The sequence below is a fragment of the Meleagris gallopavo genome, chromosome 1, assembly GCF_905368555.1.
Source record: "Meleagris gallopavo chromosome 1, MGAL_WU_HG_1.1, whole genome shotgun sequence".
Taxonomy (NCBI): Eukaryota; Metazoa; Chordata; class Aves; order Galliformes; family Phasianidae; genus Meleagris; species Meleagris gallopavo.
Window position 1 is genome coordinate 58578333 of NC_139404.1, and position 20637 is coordinate 58598969.

Below are 20637 nucleotides of genomic sequence, written 5' to 3' on the forward strand. Positions count from 1 at the left end.
TGAAATAGAGACCTCTCATTCTTAACCTATGGCATTCCAAAGGAAACAGCAGAGCTGAAGAACTTGCCAGGAGAAAGTCTCTCTGATGGGTTTTTGGGGCAGAATTCCAGTTTCCATTTTCTAAACACCCACAAGTTTTCAATGTGGAATAATTAGCAATTAATTACACAGCAAGTGGATCCTTGGATTACAGCAAGAAACTACCCATACCTAGCCCTGCCTGAGCTGGTACAGAAAACAGGGGTTCTCCCTCAAGAAGAATCTTGCAACTGAGGGATTGTTACAGCACAAAAAGCATATATAGCACGATTTTCAACTGCAGTACTTACTGCTTGCTATACCCAGGGAAGGAGTTATTTATACCCAAAGAGGGCTTACATGCTCATTTTCAATGTAAGGCTCTGCTCATCATTCTAACCTGATATAAAAGCAAAAAAACAACACAGGAATGACTCTGAATCTGTATAATTTCAGCCCATGGAACAGTGATTGAAATACTTTTCAAACACCAAGTGCCAAAGCTTACTCAAGTTGTCATTTCATTTCCTGTTCTTCAATACATTCCAGAACTCTAGAGCAAGCAAGAAGGCAAAAAAAGAAAATCACAAATCTCACAAATCATAAAGCAGTGTTAAGTAGATTGCAATATGAATTAATAAATAAATGCATGGGCCTAAAGATGCATCCTGGAATCTACCCCAATAGCATCTGTAATTTCAAAGTAATTGAATAAAAAGATGTCCTAGGTCCCAGTACAAACCTGCTCAGCCTGCTTAATAAAGAATGAACTGTGTTTTCCATGATAACAGAATACAGATTTGATGGTGCAAACTTCTGAGTACCTGAGTTTGATATTTCAGTTCTATCACTTCAATGTGAGGATTTTTTTTAGGAATAGTAAGCATCAAAGGATACAAAGCATCACTGTAACTTCAAATTCAGCACATTTGGAAAGATGTTATCACTTACCTATGTTGTTCCAGACTTGCTCCTATTATTACACAGTTGAGCTTACAGTATGTTAAGGAAAAGTTTTGTTATCACCAGATGGCCAGCACCAGCCTTAACTGGCAGAGAAAGTAAGAACTTACCTAATGCCAAAGAAACTGAATTACCTAATGCCCAAAGATCTGAACTCCTAACAAAGCTTGTGTACCTTCATCCCTCTTAGATACAAAGATACCATACAAAGGTATACCAGTTGTACTGTCAGTTCTCTTACATGTAGTCATATACCATACACGTGATTTTAAAAAGTTCCCTTCTGATCATATCTTAACATTTCACTTTAAAAAACTGTGACTAAGGATCCAGATTTCTGACAAGTTTTAGGATTCGTAAGTAATCGATCTAGTCCCCATTTTTAGCTCACTGCAGATGTAAGGTGCACGTCAGCAGAAAATTCATTTCTTCGGGTTTCTGCCTGGTTGTTTTGTTGGGTTTTTTTGTTAGCTTTTTGGTTTTATTTTATCTTGCCCTTAACTCATTTGGAGATAGCCAAGTGCAAACAAATGATCAGTTATTGATCATGGGTTATAACAATTCATTAAGATCCAAGAATAGGATCATAGAACCACAGAATCATAAAATGGTTGAGCTGGAAGGGACCTCAAAGCTTACCCAGTTCCAACCTTCTGCCATGGGCAAGGCTGCCACCCAGCAGATCAGACTGCCCAGGACCCTCATCAGCAAAGCCTTGAGTACCTCCAAGGATTGAGAATCTACAACTTCTTCAGGCAGCCTGCGCCAGTGCCTCACCACCTTCTAAGTAAAAATTTCCACCTGACATCCAACCTAAATCTTCCATCTTTTAGTTCAAAACCATTCCCCCTTGTCCTATCGCTACCAGATCGTGCAAAATGTCACTGACCATTTTGTTAATATGCTCCTTTTAAGTACCAAATGGCTGCAATGAGGTATTCCCAGAAGCTTCTCTTCTCCTCTCTGAACAAGCCCAGCTCCCTCAGCCTTTCTTTGCAGGAGAGATGCTCTAGCCCTCTAAGCATCATTGTGGCCCACATATTGGAGACTTAGTATTTATAACAATCCCAGTTCTCCCTGCTTTGGTGGGAGGTAATGTGAATTCTGAGTTTATAAGACTGAGATTTTTTATCAATGATATTTTGATGGCAGAGCTTTTTGCCAGCTGGTGGTGGGCACAGGCTCAACAAATAAATTATTGCTCCATTTTACCCTCGTCTTCATGTCATACCTACTATAAATGATCTTGAGGTGCAATCCCAAACATAGGGTATATTGCTAGACATAGCATACTTCACAAGAGATACTTCAATAAAATTTCCCTAATTATCAGTAGGTGAGAATCACAGGCATCAGCGAGAAAAGGAATGAATGCAAATATTCCCCTCAGTTAGACTCAGACCAACTATGTTTGCTGTCATTGTACAGAAACCTAGTTTTATCCAGAACAGTGTGACTTTTTAAAAAAGATTTTAAAAGCTTTGTGAGGTATTCTGGGAAATAAAAACTTTTACCACCCACTTGAAAAGATCTTGTCTTTATTAAAGCTACAAATTATACAAAGTATAAGTACAAGCTATTGAGAGCAAATTTTTTATTCAAGTTGGGCAATAATTGTTAAGGATCCTGGATTAGCCATCAAATTGAGAACTAGATGCTGCATCTTCACAGAGGTTTTAACCCAACTGTGAACTCTCCATGTACCCATACCTACAAACATACCTAATTCTCTCTAATTTTCTTAACACTGGAGTGCCAAAGGTTGAATTCTCTGTCTTGCTAAAAATCTGAAGCCAGGTCTTAGAATCTGGCATCCTGCATCTTGCCATAAGGATGTGAGTAGAGAAGACTCCAGTTCTGAGCAAGACTAAATCCAAATCATGCTGTGTTCATGTCTGGCCAAAAGCCAAACTTTTATAAATAAATTATTCCACCAAGCCACCAGTTCTTTTTGCCTGACCCAAATTCCTACCTACACTCTTAGATTCTTGGAATCTTCTGAGTTGTAAGGGACCTCCAACAGTCACCTGGTTCAACCCCCCTGAAGCAAACAGGGACACCCACAGGTAGATCAGGATGCTCTGAGCCCCTCCAGACTGACCCTGAGTGTCTCCAAGGATGGGGCATCCAACACCTCTCTGGGCAACCTGCTCCAGTGCCTCACAACCCTTATCGTAAAAACCTTCTTTCTATGTAATCTCCTCTTTTTTGGTTTGAAACCATTTCCCCTTGTCCTATCACAACACACCCTGCTCAAGAGTCTGTCCTCTTCCTTTTCACAGCCCCCCTTCAGACACTGAAAATCTGCTCTCAGGTCTCCCCAGAGCCTTCTCTTCTCCAGGCTGAACAGCCCCACCTCTCAGCCTGCCCTCATAGGAGAGGTGTTCCACCACTGGGACCATTTTTCTGGCCCTCCTCTGGATGTACTTCAACAGGCCCACATCTCTCCTGTACTGAGGACTCCACACCTGGACACAGAACTCTAGGTGAGGTCTCACCAGCACAGAGCAGAGTGACAGGATCACCTCCTTCAACCTGCTGGCCACAATTCTTTTAATACAGCCCAGGATAAGGTTGGCTTTGTGGGTTGTGAGGGCACATTGCTGGCTCATGCCCAGCTTGCCATTCACCAGTACCCCCAGGTCCTTTTCAGCACGGCTGTGCTCCATCCTTACATCCCCCAGCTTGTATTGACAGTGGGGGTTGCCATGACCCAGGTGCAGATATTGCACTTGGATTTATTGAACCTCATGAGGTTCATCTGGGCTACTGCTCAAGCCTGCCTGGGTCTCTCTGGATGACATCCCATCTCACAGGTGCGTCAAGCACACCACACAGCTTTGGTTCCAATCCCCCTGCTATAGGCAGGGACACCTCCCACTAGACCAGGTTGTTCCAAGCCCCTGTACCTACTTAAAATGAATAAGAGCTGGTTCTCCTCCTCCAGGTATCCAAAACAGAAATTAAAACTGCAGCTGCTTACAGCTTTCAACCTCCCTCCGTGGAAGTAAGCATCAGTCAGTGCTAAGAGCATATTACAGCTCATTCTCAGTGCAGTGACATTTAAACCTATTCAGAATAACCAGGGAAACCAAGGAAAGGCTGCACAGGGGTGGCTAACCTTCTCAGAGTGGATTCTGAATGCGGAACATTGCCCCTGCCACATGCCATCTACGATTTCTGAGAGCACAAAATTAAAAATAAACAAATAGATTAAAAAAAAAAAAAAAGAATAGGGAGGAGGAATGGAGTTTGGAGTTTGTATAATTTAATTGAAGTGACCCCAGAAGTGACTGACTGAAGTGAAAGGTGACTAACTGATAACTGAGGACTTCTTTCTACCTATGGGTTAAGCACAGTGTTGTATGCATTAATCCTAGCAATGGAAACCTACCTGCTGCACAGATGGGTTTAACATAACCATACAGCACGGGGACAAATTAAATGTGATTCAAAGGAGAAAGGAAGAAGGAAAAGGTATGGCATGGCTGTGTGGGTAAATGGTTGTACTCCCAGCCCTGATTACAAGTACTTGAGTGCATTGCTAATCTCTCTGTGCATCAATTTTCTTGTCTGGGGTCAAATAAATAATCCCAGAAACCAAACAATGAGGAAAAAAAAAAAAAAGAAAAAACAGGTTTGCTGTTTGCAAAACATTACGAAAATATATCCTCCTGTGCATTCCATCAGCCAATCAATTTTAAAATTGCCTTAGAAGTCATATTTCCAAGGATCAGTTTAATGGCGAGGCTGCTACAAAGCAGAACTGACAAATCTGCCGTTTCATTTTCAGCCTGTATTAAAATAACATTTCTAAGTGTTTTTATGATTCTCTCATGTCATCGCAATACTAGGATACAGTATGGAAGGTCTAGTCTGCCACACTTCTTACATTTACAGACTGACAAAAAGGGTCTTGAATATATATATATATAAAAAAAAATCAGTTCAGTCTCTTGTGGAGACGCAAATCTACACTAATTAAGATGTAGAGTAGAGACTGAAAAGGGGAAGATAAAAAAGAGCGTAAACCATCATGGACTGGAGACAAATGCTGTACCAGAATAAGAAGCAGAAAATGAAAGGCTGCAGAGTGGGAGGAATCACAGGAGATATGCAGAAAATGGGAATGGACCAATCTTCATCTTAGCAAAAGTCTTTTCGTGCTGATGGCCTTAATAAATAATATAATAAACTAAAATAGTTAGGACAAAAATCTGCTTTTTCATTTAACTATTACGTTTGTTGTTAAACTTTGATACTCATTCAGTATAATATATATAAATATAAAATAATATATATAAATATAAAATATAAACTTTGAAAGTCATTCAGAAACACAAATGTTAGAATCATGAAATTTTTATTTAGTAAAACTCCACAGAGAAGCACAGTTCCCTTTAAAACACTAACCTGCAGTCTAGCTCAATTCCTACCTGCTTACTTCAGCTTTAGGCACCTGCCCTTGCAGAGATGTATTTTTTACCTTTGGAATAGTCCTAATGGCATCCATCTGTATCTGGTCTGTACTGTGGACTGCCTTTACAGGACATGAAAAATTGCTGTTTTATCCTCATAGTCATCTGCTGCTAGCAATGCAAGCAGTCCTGAATAAAGGGACAAAGGGAACATTCATATCTTTGCATGCCATATTAATTCCTCTAAATTAAGAATATGTCCTCTCTCCTCCTCTGTAAAATACAATGTTGTGAAGTTCAGAAGGAAATGAGGAAAGATGAAAGAAATGAAAGTCATGCCACAAATGCAAGGCAGTTCAACAGAAATGAATGCATGCTTTTCATCTCTGCCATTATAAATTAAAATCACCAAAAAAATGGATTGTATAGAATTGTACTGAATTAAACATTACCCTTTCAGGTATCAGACAAATTGGGAAGGGAAATCCATGGCAAGGCCAACTTTTTAGCAAAGCCTTACTTTATCACAGAGCTATGAGAGATGCAGAAACACAAGTGATTCCTATTTCATTTCCATTGTCCATAGGCTGAACAAGACAACAATGCAAAAACATAACAGAAAAATGAGGTGCTTAAATGGACACATTTGAGCTTGAAAAATTGAGAAGCTTTTCAAAAAGCCCATTCTTTTTTTTTTGGGGAATCCTTTAATGCAGAAAAAAAGAAAAAAATATATGTATATATATGAGAACTTGCATCTAATTCTTCCAGGTGGCAATTAATTGCACAAGGTATGTAAAAATTGTCCAGGTGCAAATTTAGTCTATGCATCTGACTTTGACAGTGCTCCTCATTTTACCTTGATGAATGCTCATAAATTACTGTTTTATGCTAAATGTTATTTTCTCCACCACTGTTTTCTCCCAGTTGCATTTTCCATAAAGCCAGGTGTTAAGTCTGACTCCTGTTCTGCTTATAGACTCACCCATGCACATCACAGAAAGAAAATCTACACTGCAATACAGAAGGGAAGGAAAAATATTTCACATAAAGGAGGGTGAAAAGATGGTAGTGAATTATTTTTTTAAATTAATTACAAAGGACTTAATTCCAAACAGATGCAGACCTTTAGATTAAAGTCTGTTTAGCGGTCATCATTCTACATTCACAAATCTTAAACAGGAAGTATTTCACAATAACAATGCCTGGCTCCCCCATTAACACTGCAATCAGTCATTTTAGATTCAGTACTAATTCAATATTTTATAGAAAATCTAAGGAAAATTAACTTTTCCATGACATGAAATTCAACTCCTAGTCATCTCAGAGTTCAACATGTGGGTGCTACAATTGAAATCCTCAGATTAAAGAGGGATTCCTTAAAAATTTCTTAAAAGAATGAAAGTAAGAAAGCAATTTAACTATGGGGAGAAAATAAAATGAACTCTATTTAGATTTATTTTGGTAGTATGTGAGCCACAACTGTTTAAAGCTATCACTGTTTAAGGGTTGACTATTTCAGGATGTCTAACAAATTACATGTTTATCTGTACTGGCTCATAAGGACACAATGCAATTAGTGAGAGGAACTGGCAAGACAGGTCCCTCCGACAAAAAGAGAAGAAAAAAAAGATCATCTACATTTTTCTTTGCATGCTGCCAAAGCTCCAGCAATTTCCCATAACATTATTTCAGCTGCTTACGTTTTCTGTAGGCTAATGCACAGGATACATTTCCCTTTAGAGGAAACCATCCTGCCATAATTTGATGAGCATCTCTTTTAACATCAGTACCTGTTTACGCAGCTCATTCTGTCCCCCTGTTTCTTTGGCATTCCTTCCTATCCCACACTGACTTTTGGCTATGTGGGTATAGCAACTTATGGGAACGTATTGTGAACCACACCATGCACCCAGTCTAGTTACGGATAGCATCCGACCCCTTCTCTGTTATTTCTAATTGAGGTCGGTATAAACATTTGCATATCTGAGAGTCAGAACAGGGACAGGAATGACAAAAGGAAATGCAGGGCTGTCCTGCTGAGAGAAAAGCACATCAAAACGCTCCCTCACTAACCCGAGGTCAATGCAGGCTCAATGACAACCAGAAGTGAAATTCAGGCGTAGAGAGAGGCTACGTGTCTGCTAATGGTCACTATTTCCAGGCAGCATGCTGTTATGTGTTGGGTAATGCACAGTAAGCTGTTGCTAGGATTGAACTGGGTACAGTGGGCACTCACAGAGAGTTTGCATTTTCCAGGCCCGCTGCTGCCTACCTCCTTTCTCATCCAGTCCACCTCCTGCTCAAAGCAGGGTCAGTTCTGAGCTCAGGAGACAGCACAACCTCTCAGAAGACAGCACAGCCACTTTCTGGCCTCATGGGGAAACAGCTCCTCTCGTAATCCAGCCCAGGCCTCTACAGTTTCAACCACCGCCAGTTTTCTTGTCCTCCCACTGCACCCCGCTGTGAAAAAGCTGGCTCTGCCTTCTCAGGAACGCCCTTGCAGGACTGGGCAGGTTGCTGCAGGGTTCCTCAGAGTTCTCTGTCCTCGAAGCTGAGCAGGCCCTGCTCCCTCAGTCCCTCCTCACAGCGCTTGCAGTCCTCTGCTGAACTCAGGCCATTTTGTTGCAGGCCTATGCTTAGAAGGAAAGCACGGAGTGATGGATGAAGAGGGTGATGTGTTGGGAATGCTCAGCCTCATTCCACATACACTGTTGCCAAAATATATATTGAGATGGCGTCAATTCACAGCTCCCACGTTACATATTTGGGACATGTTCATCTCTGGGTTGAATTCAGAACATTCCATTGGGATTTATGAGCCTCTCTGCGCTTTCCTAAGCATCCTGTGCTGCAGATAAGTATATGGAGGGATCACCCATTTAACAGGGCTGTATCTGGGACAAGGAGCCTCCCTTCTGCTGTTCTTCAGATCCAGAAGGCCTCATTCAAGGCAGAGAAGAAACTGCAAACAGAGGGCCTTGGAGAAGAGTCAGTTAGTTGAGGCAGCACTGTGTCAGGGGAGTGAGGAGATGGAGTTTGGGTCATGAAAGTGGTGCAGGAAAGAGCAGAACAAACAGCACAGAAGCTGCTAGACATAGTTTCAGCTCTACTCGCCCAAGGCTCCTTCCAGTCACAAAGAAAGAATTATTTGTGGAAGCCACATTACTAAACTGACTAAGGACTTAATAGCCATTGATGCAACACCTCTGTGAGGTAAGGAAAATACAAATTTATGATCTCCAAAAGAGAGGGCTGCTTACCACTAGTCCAGTTTCCAATACTTTACCAAAGATACTTGGGTTTCAAATAATAGGGACCCCAACCTGCCCCTCAACCTAAAAATCAGATAGCCAGCTCTATCCATAATGTAGAGAAGTTTGATCCCCTAGAATAAAATGTTTAAAACCCTAGAAGCTGATAAACTGCTTAAATTAGTCTGAGAGGGAGTCAAGGAGAGGCCCTTCAGCATCTGTTTAGCTGTTATGTCCATAATTTGATTTCCGAAAAGAAATCTCTGCTTAGGATTTCCCAGGCCTAAATGCCTCGTAGAGTTGGGCACCAAAGCTGCTTTCAATCCCATTGTATCACGACTGCAGGTGACTGATATTTCTCCCCTCTAAAAATATTGCAGGCCCCTACTACACAGCAACTAATCATAGAAGCACAGGATGGCTGAGGTTGGCAGGGACCTCTTGAGATCATCTTGTCCAGCCCCTCGCTCAAGCAGGGCACCTAAGCAGTTTGCCCAACAAAGCCATGAAGACATTCTACACATCATTAAAAGAATAAAAACTAACAGCAGAGATTGTCCTTATGGCAAATGCAATATAAATACAAATATGAAAAATGCTGAAAAATGGTTTCCACAAAATATGCTGGTAATTAAACTCCCACCCCAGTAAAGCAGGTTACCTTTATGCACATGACTATTTCTCTCTGAACTCTTATCAACTGCATGTTAAAAGGCACATTTGCTAAAAAACTTTTTGAACAAGAACCCTAAAACTACAGCATTTTTAATGCAGAGAAAATACCAGTAGCTTGAGATATAATTAAATAAGGCATGGAAACATCATTGTCAGAGTGAAAAATGAAGAATAAATAAATAAGTCTGCAGAAAATAATGAAGCTTTAAAATAAGAATGCTTTGTTCAACACTAGTCCTACAATCTTGTTTGACTTCAGGACCACCAGTGTTCCTTCTCATAACACTGAAGGCTGCTATAGTTAACACAACACAATGAACCTTTCCACATTCCTACTGTTCATTTCATTTTAAAAAACATAAGGTTAATAGCTGATAGATGTTTTGCATATTTTCTGGACAGCTTACACTTGTAATAACTGCTCTATTTTGGAAGAAGCTCCTTCTAGGTCACTGTTTAAAACTTCAGCCCCAAAACATCCAAATCTTAGGCTAAAGGAGAAACATCTGAACAAACAAGAAACAGCAAAGGTTACTAGAACAATTCATGTTGCATGGTGGGTAGCATATATTCTATATACAATAATTAATATTTAATGTAATGTATTGCAATTTGCTTTTACATTCCATAATGGTCTTATGTTCCCATCTCACTCTCCAGCAATGGAAACTATGGTATAGCTGTAGTTCTGTATTGCAGCCTATATGGAAAAAGCCCCACTGAAGTTAACTTGAGTTTTGAACTGCAAAGGAACGTTGAAGGAAACTTCAGACCCTAGATGTCTAAGCTATGACTAAGTATGAAAAGACAGGCAGCAACAAATACAGTGAGCTCCTTAGAACAGAATCTAATAATAAAATAATGTAAAAATGAAGACTTGCCTCGATAAAAATATAGGATAAGATTTGACTCTGGTAAATGAATCTGTTCAGAGAAAGTCTGCACAAGAAGAGCTAATAGCCTTAACCATAGTTCTGCCCATACCATTGCACCTACTGTTTCTCTTGAATGGATGAGCCATTTGTTTCAGTACACACTTGACGCCTCATTTCATAGAATCACAGAATGTTTGGGGTTGGAGGGGACCATAAATCTTATCTAGTTCCAACCTCCAGCCATGGGCAGGGCTGCCACACCGCAGCCCAGGCTGCCCAGGGCCCCATCCAACCAGGGCTTGAATGCCTCCAGGCGTGGGGAACCACAGCTTCTCTGGGCATCCACAACTTCCACACTTCATTTTGACTTCAGATATGCTGGTTGGATGTAGAGAAGCCAGAGGGGAAATACAAATCCTCACAGTCATACAAGACATGTTGCTGGCTCCTATTCAGTCATGGTGCTCTGATGTCCCCACATGCAGGCCACAGCCTGAGATATCACCTGCAGTGCCAGCTGGAGATAACACACACAGACTCTCTCCACACATTTTAGAGGAAGCGTTAATAAAAAAGTTGGCTTTGGGTTGCTTCTATCAATTTGCTTGAGAGCTTTCAGACAGAACCCTACAACCCAAAAATCTGCATCCCCAAATCTCCACAACACATTTGCCCAAACCAGCTCAGACCGAATCCTGCCTTGCTAATGTCATCACAGGCATCATTTGCTTCTGCTCACAGACAGGAATCTGATCTGCACTCAAAGAACAGTCATAATGTTGGTGTTAACAGAGAAGATTAGAAAATACTTTATAGTGACAGGAAGGAATGTGAACAAATTCTCCACTGCAAGGCTGCATGTGTGACAAGAATCAGTGCAGTTTCTCCTATCAAGAAAGAACAGATCTCCTGGAGAATACATGGAGGACAGAAATGCCCCATCTGCAGCGATGGAGAGCTCTGGAACTGAAAGCCCACGACCTGACCTGGAAACAGGAGTGGTTGCTCTCTGGCTTGGCATCAGGCAAGCTACAGGAATTTTGCTCTTCCCCTCTCCATGGATATCTCCATATCCATGCTGTGGTTGGCACAGCATGAAGGCACGGCCCTGTGGGACAGCTGCAGAGCACACAATCCCATTGACTTCAAGGGGAAGTAAACAGGAAGAGAATCTGTGCCCATCTTTCATTTCAATTAACCATGTTGACTAATCCCTCTAGCTTCTGAATTCACTCTCAGTTCCCTGTACTACCCCTTCTACCTGTGGCCATGTACACTGATGTGTCATCCATTCCATTAGTGCCTTCATGTCCCTGCCAGTTGCACATCTCCATCCCTGGACTATTGATTTCAAAGTCCCAAGCCTACTGCATAGACTCAGCAGAGATAGGGAGGCAGTTATCAAGTTGAATAGGTTTTTCTGGAAATTAGCTTTCTTCTTCTTTAACACATAATTTTTAAACTCTTGTGGTCCCTGGGGCAAACCTGTAGCATAACATGTTTACCTGCAAGTAAAATGAAACCTTTGTTTTATTTAAAATGTTTCTAGAAGTGCAGCAAAGCTGATGGTCTAAAGAATACTTGTATCTGATCTAAATTCATTGAGTGATTTCCCTCCATTCCCTCCACATATGGAATGTGGTCCTGATCTCTGAGTGAAGAGAATTTCTGCACATTATATACAGCGAGATGTTTTTGCAGAAGAAAACATGCCTTTTAAATCTGGGGGAAAATAATCTGTTCAGTACTTTCCCTTCCCTGTTTGAAAGATGGAATCCTGTACATTCTAATACTGCACAGAAACACTCTGCAATGTAGGGCTATCAGTGCTATAGATGTATGCACATAACCCTTCTGGGATCCCATGTGTGTGCACAGCCTCAACCTCAGGTTATTTCCCTTCATGATGAACACAAGAGGAGTGATGATATCTCAGTCATGTCCAACAGAGCCAAAAGGTGCCGTATAGCACTCACCTACCGTGAGCTCTGGATGCTACAAAACCACATTTGGAAGCCCAACTCCAACCAGTCCTCGCATCAAACATTTCTCCTTTCAGCATGACGCAGAACTTTAATTTCCACTGAGTGGGGGTGACCTCAAGACTACTTTCTCTGCCCGGATGGCAGCGATTCCCCTGGCTGCCGGAACGAAACCAGCCTATAAATAACTTCAGAAGGAATTGTCTCCCTTCCCAGGCACTGCAGACAGCTGTTTACACGGCTCCCACGTCCGAGCGTTAGCTCAGCGCTCGGCTCCGAGCGGTTTAATTTCCCTTTCTCAGCATCCGCAGCCGACGCAGCCGTGCCCTGAGCTCCCCCCGGGGCGCAGATGTCTGCCGCCACGAGCCGGGGCTCCGTCTTCAGCCCCGGCTACGGCCGAGCCCCGCTCCCCTCCCCGCGGCTCCCCGCAGCCTCCGTGGCCCGCACGTCGGCTCGCCCACCCGCGGGGGACCGGAGCGGGGCTCCCCCGTCACGGACACGCGTGGGCAGCCCCGCAGCGCCCCGCAGCCGGCGGGGAGAGACAAAAGCCCGGGCCGGCTCACCTCCTTCAGCTGCTCCAGCTCCTGCTTGAGGCCGTCATACTCCGCCTCCAGCTCGTCGTACTGCTGCTTGAGGGTGAGCTTCTCCTCCAGCACCACCAGCCCATATTCCGCCGCCTGGATCTTCTCGTGGGTCGTCTCGGAGAGCTCCCGGGTCAGCCGCTCTATCTCGCTCTTGTAATGGTCCGCGCCCTGCAGCACCTCCTCCGCAGCCATAGCCCCGCCGGCTCTGCCGCGCACCGCGTCGCCGCGCCGCCGAAGCAGCGAGGGGGCGGGCGCGGCCGAGGGGCGGCACCGGCACCGCCGACCTGGGGACGGGGACGGGGATGGGGATGCGGGCGGAGATGGAGCCGCCGAGCGCCGCCCCGCCGCAGTCGCGCCCCCGGCCCCGCCGCCGCTCTCGCCTCCCCCGGCCTGCGGCGGCCCCGCGGCCCGCAGGAGGCCGGGGCGGCGATTGGGGCGGGCGGGAGCGCGCGTCGGTGCGGCGGCTCCCGGGGAGCTGCCGGTGCCCTCCTCTGCGCGCGGGGCCGGCACCCCCGCCCCCACAGCGCGGTCCCTCCCCTGCGCTCTTCAAGATGACGGCGGCCTGTCGGGTTCGGTCCCGTCCGCCGGCCCGGAGCGAGGTGGGGATGCGGGGCGATGGGAGCCCTCTCACTTGGCTCAGCGGGTTGTGGTGATGGCCACGGCACCGCGGTGATGTTAAAAATAGAACAGGAGATGCAGTCCAGGAGACTGCAGGAGCAGTGCTCGCTGCCAGGGAGCTTCAAGAGAACCACCGCCTGCTCCCGTCCCCATGCAAGGACCATAGCACTGAGCTGAGGCCAGTGCACCTCAGGGTGAGATGCCAGTGCTAGTGATCATGGAATTATATAATCATTAAGGTTGGAAAATACCTCTAAGATCATCTAGTTCAACACCAACCCATCTCCACCATGCCCACTGACCACATCCCTCAGTGCCACATCCACACAGTTATTGAATACCTTCCGAGATGATGACTCCACCGCATCCCTGGGCAATCTGTGCCACTGCAGCACCGCTCCTTCTGAGAAGAAATGTTTCCTAATATCCAACCTGAACCTCCTCTGGGGCAGCTTGAGGCCATTCCCTCTTATCCTGTCATTGTTACTTGGGAGAAGAAGCCAACCTCCATCTCACTAAAACCTCCTTTCAGATCACTGTAGAGAGTGATTCGTTCTCCCCTGAGATCAGACAGCAGCACTGATCTGAGTCAAATCAGCTGTGGTCATCTTGTTGTTTGTCTTTCAAATTAACTGGAGGACCTAATGCATAGATTATGTCTATTTTATGCTGGCTGTAGAAAGACAGATGGAACATGTCCGGCTTGAAATGAGAGTGGTGCGGACAGACAACACAAAGCCACACAAAGCCTGCCAGTAAAACTTCACACATCAGATTAAGGGCTTGTTACATCTCTGGCCTGGAAGAGCGACATCACACCAGATCAATGGCACTGGGCTTCGTGTCACAGCCTTTGTGATCTGGTACCAGACATCTTAAACCTAAATTCACAGTTTCTTAAAACTATGGCCTACAAACAACAGACTTATCCCAATACTTTCAACGAAGTTTCACTGTAGCTACCCCCAGGATCAGGTTTTCATGCTTTGAAAACATTTGTCATTATTATTATTTTAATACTAGCAATATCAGGCCTTTCAATGATGAAGTTTAACAACTGAGTTAGAATTTCCAGAGAAAGAAAGATGGTTTGTTTAAAAAATGATGCTACATATGGAAGGCGTATATTGCAGTCCACCAATGAAGTGCTATATTGGAAATCAAAAACATCAATTCCGTTCCTTCTTCACTTGTTTTAAACAAACTACATCACCTTCCTACCCCAGTTTCATCCCATTCTAAGAGGTAGAAACATCTGCGTTCCTCCACAAAGTGCTTTGAGGTCTGTAAATAGAAGCTCCAACACCAGTCACATAGTATGTGCATACAGTGTATAGCATCTATCTAGACATGGACATGTAACTAAAGGATTGTAAGGTAGCCTGTATAAACACTACTTCTTGGTGCCTAGAGAACATAGAATCATAGAATATCCTGGAAGGGACCCATAGGGATCATCAAATCCAACTCTTGGCTCTACACAGCACCACCCAAAAATCAGACCATATGTCTGAAAGCACTGTCCAGATGCTCCTTGAACTCTGGCAAGTTCGGTGCCATGACCGCTGCCCTGGGGAGACTGTTCCATGCCCAACCACCACAGGAAAAGGTGAATAACCTTTTCCTAACACCCAGCCTGACCCTTCCCTGTTGCAGCTTCATGCCATTCCCTTCAGTTCTATCACTGGTCACCTGAAAGAGATCAGAGGAATAAGCAAAGTAACAGATGATCTGTCAGTTCTGTAGCTTGAAAGCAACTTCTCAACATGCTCATTTTTTAATAAATTCTATTGCAGAAACAAGAGTGAATATTAATAAGGAAGCAGCAAGCATGGCTTTTAATAGATGAGGAGAGTGAGCAGCCCTCACCACTGAATATCAAAACAGGGGGGAAAAACTGTATTCCAATTATGATTCCTACTGTGTGTCTAATGACTGTTTTTCTTTTCTTAAAACAGGATGGGAGTCCACAAATCTTTGCAAAACAGACAAACCAAAATGGTAGCAAAATATTTTCTTGAGAGCTTTTGCAAGTCCCTGTTTAGCCGTCTTCAGCTTTTGAGCAGTTTTTGTTGTTGTTGTTGTTGTGAAAACAAGCCTTTGGTAAATATTCATTCAAGAATAGATTGGAAAGCACCGTAAGGCCAGTACTGAAAATGAGCAGTTGGTTGAAGATTGGCTGAAGCAACAGGATGCCGACAGCTAATCTGTCCTTGGTGTAACTCCACGTGCATCATTTAGCTGACAATCTCACTCATAACCCAGAGGGCCATCTCACCACATGTCTGAACATCTGTGCCCTGGAGAGGAAATCTGGCTCAGTAAAATGTGTCATTTTTCTGCAGTACCTCACAAGAAAGTTAGGGAGAATCTTTCCTTTTAAAATTGAAAGGAGTGAAGTCCAGTGACTGTGCAGTGTGCAGAAGTTCACAGTGGCTGGTGGAGAGCTTTCATAAACTGTAAGTCACAGAATCATAGAACTGTTGGAAGAGAGTTGGAAGGCCATCTAAAGGCCATCTAGCCCAACTCCTCTGCAGTGAAGAGGGATGCCACAGCTAGATCAGGGTGCTCAGAGACTGGTCCTACAGCTACTCCAGATTGAAAACGCCCAGCATGCCTGTGATTTGCTGTCATTAGGATCTGTTTATTCTGCATCATGCCTCCAATATGCATGCACCATCAAATGCTGCTCCCTTGGTAAGATTTGTCATTGTTCTCGAAGTTTACTGCTTTGAGGTCTTCCTTAGGGTGAAATGATTCATGCTCCAGAGCTTCCACTTTCTCCTCTGACTCCAGGGAATCTAGGGTGACAGCTCAGACAGATCTATACTTTCCAGCACATTTAATTACACAAATCCCACCTTCTATTATCTTTACTTAGGGCTTAAAACTGGCACCCACACAATCAACACTTCTCCTCATATATGTTTTATGGACTATTAAGGATGTTCTCTTTTTCCCAATATAAGGAGCTTTGGTTTATCTCATCCCCATCCTGTGGGAATGAGAAAGGATGGACAATCCTATAAATAGCATCTTAGTTATAGGAAAAGGCATTATTAAAGAAGGAAGTGCTGCAGCATGACCCAAAGGTGGTCATTCTCTAGTGAATACCTCAAATGAAATCTTCTTTGATGGAGATGTCTTGCTTTATGGACTGCCTATAATAATGCAGGAATGGCTGTGACTATACTATGGTGCCAGCAAGGTGTTGGTTTCAAGTAACAAATCTGATACTTTTGGGAGTATATTAATCAGTGTAGATAGCCCTAAACAATGAGCTGGTATTTTAAATAATTTCACTACATGAATATTCATCTCATGCTAGTTTAAGTCCTGCTACAATGCTTTACATTTTCTGCCTCTCCCAGCTCAAAAAGCCTGCTCCATATTGGGATGTGATTTAGTGGGCATGATGGTAGTGGGCTGACATTTGGACTAGGTGATCTTAGAGGTCTTGTCTGACCTTAATGATTCTATGATTCTGTGATATCACCCTGCATTGTTATTCCCCTTTCATTTTGCCCTACTGCACCCCTTTCACATGAATATTTCAAAACACTCTACAGTCATTTAGTGACACTCAACAGACCCTCCTAAAATGAGCTTCTTTATGATTGCATCTGTTCATGGGCAGAAATCACCCTTTGACTTCCTGGCACAGGACACTGGTAGACTCTTATAAGGATAGTAGATTCCCCTACCAAAAAATGCTATTCTGGTTATACATTCCTGGAGTCAATCAAGTATTCAAGGACTGGCAAAATGATGCAGTTCAAATCTTGCTCAAGATAGCATCATCAAAACTCCAAATCACTGAAGTGACCTATGTGAAATGAACTACTGGCCCTATATACCTTACTTCGGTATAGGAAGTGCAGCTGAAGAAATCCCCCTGTACAGTTGCAGATATCTGAATCACTGCACCTACAGTATGCACAGACATCACTTCAAGCCCATTTGCATGCAGCTTTGCACAGGACTGGAGCCCAAATCTAACAACTGCTAATTAGCAGTGCTTGGCAGGCTTGCCAGAGTGCCCAAAGGAAAAAAAATAAAAGGTAGGAGGACCAATCTGCTATCATTAGTAGGAATGGGATTGATTTCCTGAAAGAGAAAAGAGGAAAAAAAAAGCACTGAAGGAACCCAGTATAGTAGCTGTCCTGTGTTTTGGAAATAAACAAGTGGCTGCTATACGATCAAAGCTTCATCCTTCTCGAGCACTGAACATACGCAACGTATTTGTAATGAATGACCAGCCAAGAGATAAAAGGAAGGCACTAAGAAAATTAAATTTTAAAAGATATTTAAACATCACAGCACAATAGAAATGGTAATAGGTTTTAAGAAAATTAGTTTAAGAGAAATTAAACACAAGTTAATAAAAATTAATGCATATAATGAAACAAAAGAATGATGTTATCCTGATTAACATGAGTGCCGGTATTCAAAAGGAAGGCTTTGAAATAACAGTACCTTTTCTAAGTCCTTTTTAAGGAGCTGCAAATGTTGGTAGGCTTAATTTTGGTGGATAGGATCTTATATATCAACCAGAATAATTTTGGAACCCCAAAACCTGAAAGAGTTGAAAACCAGCAATGTAGAGTGATCCAAAAAGAAGAACTAAGTAGAACACTTAAATAATGAAATCAGGGGGAAAAAATGGATGGTGAAGTTTTTCCTATGCAATAAGGAGGAGTCTGAGAAACAAAATGATTTTTATAAGAAAACTACCAAAACCTTAAGTGCAAGGACATTTAGAAAACATAGTCCATAAGAATGAAACAACAGTGCAATTCCTGCAAAATGAGCGATAGACCATATCACATGTTGTGCGTGGGTCTTGATTCATCTCCACGGACATCAGCTGATTCTTTTTATTGACAGCATTGCCCGTGGGCTCAGGACCCAGGACAGAGCTCTTCCACTCCATGTAGGGTCTTAAAATACAAAACAAATGACCGAAAGAAGCATAGGAAAGGTTATTATGCCTGCTTAATCCGCAAGGCACTTTCCTGTGACACAAGGAATAGCTGTCCACTTAGAATGTTTTGTCCAAAAAGCTTCTCAGCCATTTTGTCTCAATAAATCAGTGTCATAGTGCAAGCTGTTTCTTACTGGACAGACATAAAAGCAGAAAGAAGAGGGAGAACAGTTTATCTCAGATGAACAGCAGAAGCTGTTTGCTCAGAGAACAAATATAGTCAGAGCTCAGGCAAATTGCAATGTGGCAGGTTGTTTGAGGCAGCAAATTATTATAAGAGAAAGGCAAAATAACCATATCCTAAAACTTCTTTTTACTTTTGCCAGAGCCTCAGAAAGCCAGGCATCTACTGCTACTCCCATGGAGGGCAGAACAGCTTGTGCTGGGGAGAATGAACCCTTCCAGCAGTAACAATTTCATTCAGCTTCATTTCCCCCTTTCTGAGCTTCAGCAGAGCAGCAAGACATCTCCCCTGCTGGCTGGCTGCACTTTGCCCCTTTCCTCTTCATTTTATGGTCCCCCTCCAGCACCTCTGCCTGCCACTCACGCTTTGAGCTGGTCTGGCTTTGCGTTAGAAACAGAGAAGTGCAGGCAAGAATACATCTTAGAGGGTTGTCGAGTCCAATGCCACACACAGGTAGGATCAAACTTATCTAAATTGTACATGGTTAAGGTTTTTTTAATATGATCTTAAAACCCTCAGAGGCAGATATTTTACAATAAGCCTCAAAGCCTTTTCCAATATCTCACCACCACCATTACAAATAGAAACTACTAATGAAGAATTTTAACTACTTCTCACTACATATCAAGATGATCTATCCCATCTTTAAAATGTCTGAAGAGTGTTCAGTTTGTCTCTTCTTCATTCAGCAGTTTTCCAGCTTTTTTTCAAACCCCTCAAACTGTCCTTAGTAATATCCTTTCTAAGTCTCTGGAAGGCCTTCTCTGAACAGTCTTATTTCCTGCTCTACCAAGCTGACCATACTCCATCCCGTAGAAGGCTGGTCCACTAGTCAGTAACATGAGTCAAATATCTCCCACATTGCCAGTGTAACACTCCTGGTAGTCCATCTGATGTTTTAAGAAACAACATCACATTATTAATTAACATGTACTTTTTACAGTCTACAGTAACTTTAGCATCTCTTTTTTTTTTGCCCTACTGCTTTTCCAGTGACATACTTCTTTGCCTTTATGTTTGCTGAGGTTCATCTTCTTGATGAACTACATCTACTTATGCAGTACATCAAGGTCATTTGCATATCCTCCTCCAAAAGGCCTGCAATTGTTGGCCATCCCTCAGCACCGCATAAAAAGCATTATGTCATGGAGGGTTTCTACTCCTTCCTACAACGTTACTACAATGGTTTCCCCTTCCCTCCCCTCCCTTCCTTTCCCCTTTCCTTTCTCTTTTCCTTCCCCCTCCCCTTCCCCTTCTCTTCTCTTTCTCTCTCCTCCCTGCCTTGCCCTGCCCTTCCCTTCCTAACATCTCTCTGGCCTGTAGTGGCTACTTTCCTTCCTCCTACAGCAGCCTTCAGCCCCTTCAGCCCTTTCAGGCTTGGATGTACTGGTGCTCTCAGGACCTGATGGTCCTCTCCATCGTCACTGGGCAGCCCACTCCACTGCTCTCCAGCACCCTCATCTAAAACCATCCTGCCATGATCAATCCATCAGTAAGAATCTTCCAAGATGTGTACCTACACAAAATATAGAGGGTCTCTGTCAGTCAGAGCAGCTGGTCCCCTCACAGAAACACCTTTCTGCCCCTCAGTGTGGCCCCACACCTCCTGATGCTTCTCATCCCACTACCATCTGCTCTTGTTCAAGCATAAAGAGACTGGGCTGACATCCTTTTCTTCTTGGCAGTTCTACATTAGCACTCTTTAAACCGAATGTGTTGTTTTCCAGACGCTCACAAATCAGTTGTTCAATCATTTTTAGAGTCTTTCTTGGAAGTGACATGAGGCCATATATTATATCCTCCACACTTCTGCTCCATTTATTATATCAAGTCTCTGCCAAAGTCCTCCTGCCACTGCAGCAGGGGCACAAGCAGCTAAAAAACTCAGGTGATTGGGTAGACACAGTGCTTGAAACAGAAGCTGACTGAAATCAGGACCAAACTACCACTTACAGTCACATTTAAATAATTTTTGCCTCATAAGTGATTAGTGTGGGAGAGGAAATAATTTGTATTCAGCAACGTGCCTTGTCTTGAAGCCTAGTATCTGCAGTGCATCTATTAAATATAGCTTCAAAAAGC

The 20637-nt window shown here is 43.2% G+C and overlaps 1 protein-coding gene across 7 annotated transcripts in view; it reads right to left on the reverse strand.

The window, feature by feature from the left end:
• The window catches only part of BICD1 (BICD cargo adaptor 1), a 176533-nt gene extending 163127 nt beyond the window's left edge, over positions 1–13406 (reverse strand). For 2 of the 7 annotated variants that reach the window (XM_085229285.1, XM_085229288.1), the window contains exon 1: positions 12749–13406. In XM_085229285.1, the coding sequence (XP_085085411.1) occupies positions 12749–12961 (213 nt within the window). In that variant the 5' untranslated portion in view covers positions 12962–13406. The remainder of the gene's footprint in view (positions 1–12748) is intronic. The other 5 variants (XM_085229309.1, XM_085229322.1, XM_085229297.1 and 2 more) reach the window with 4 other exon arrangements.
• Positions 13407–20637: the final 7231 nt, after the last annotated feature.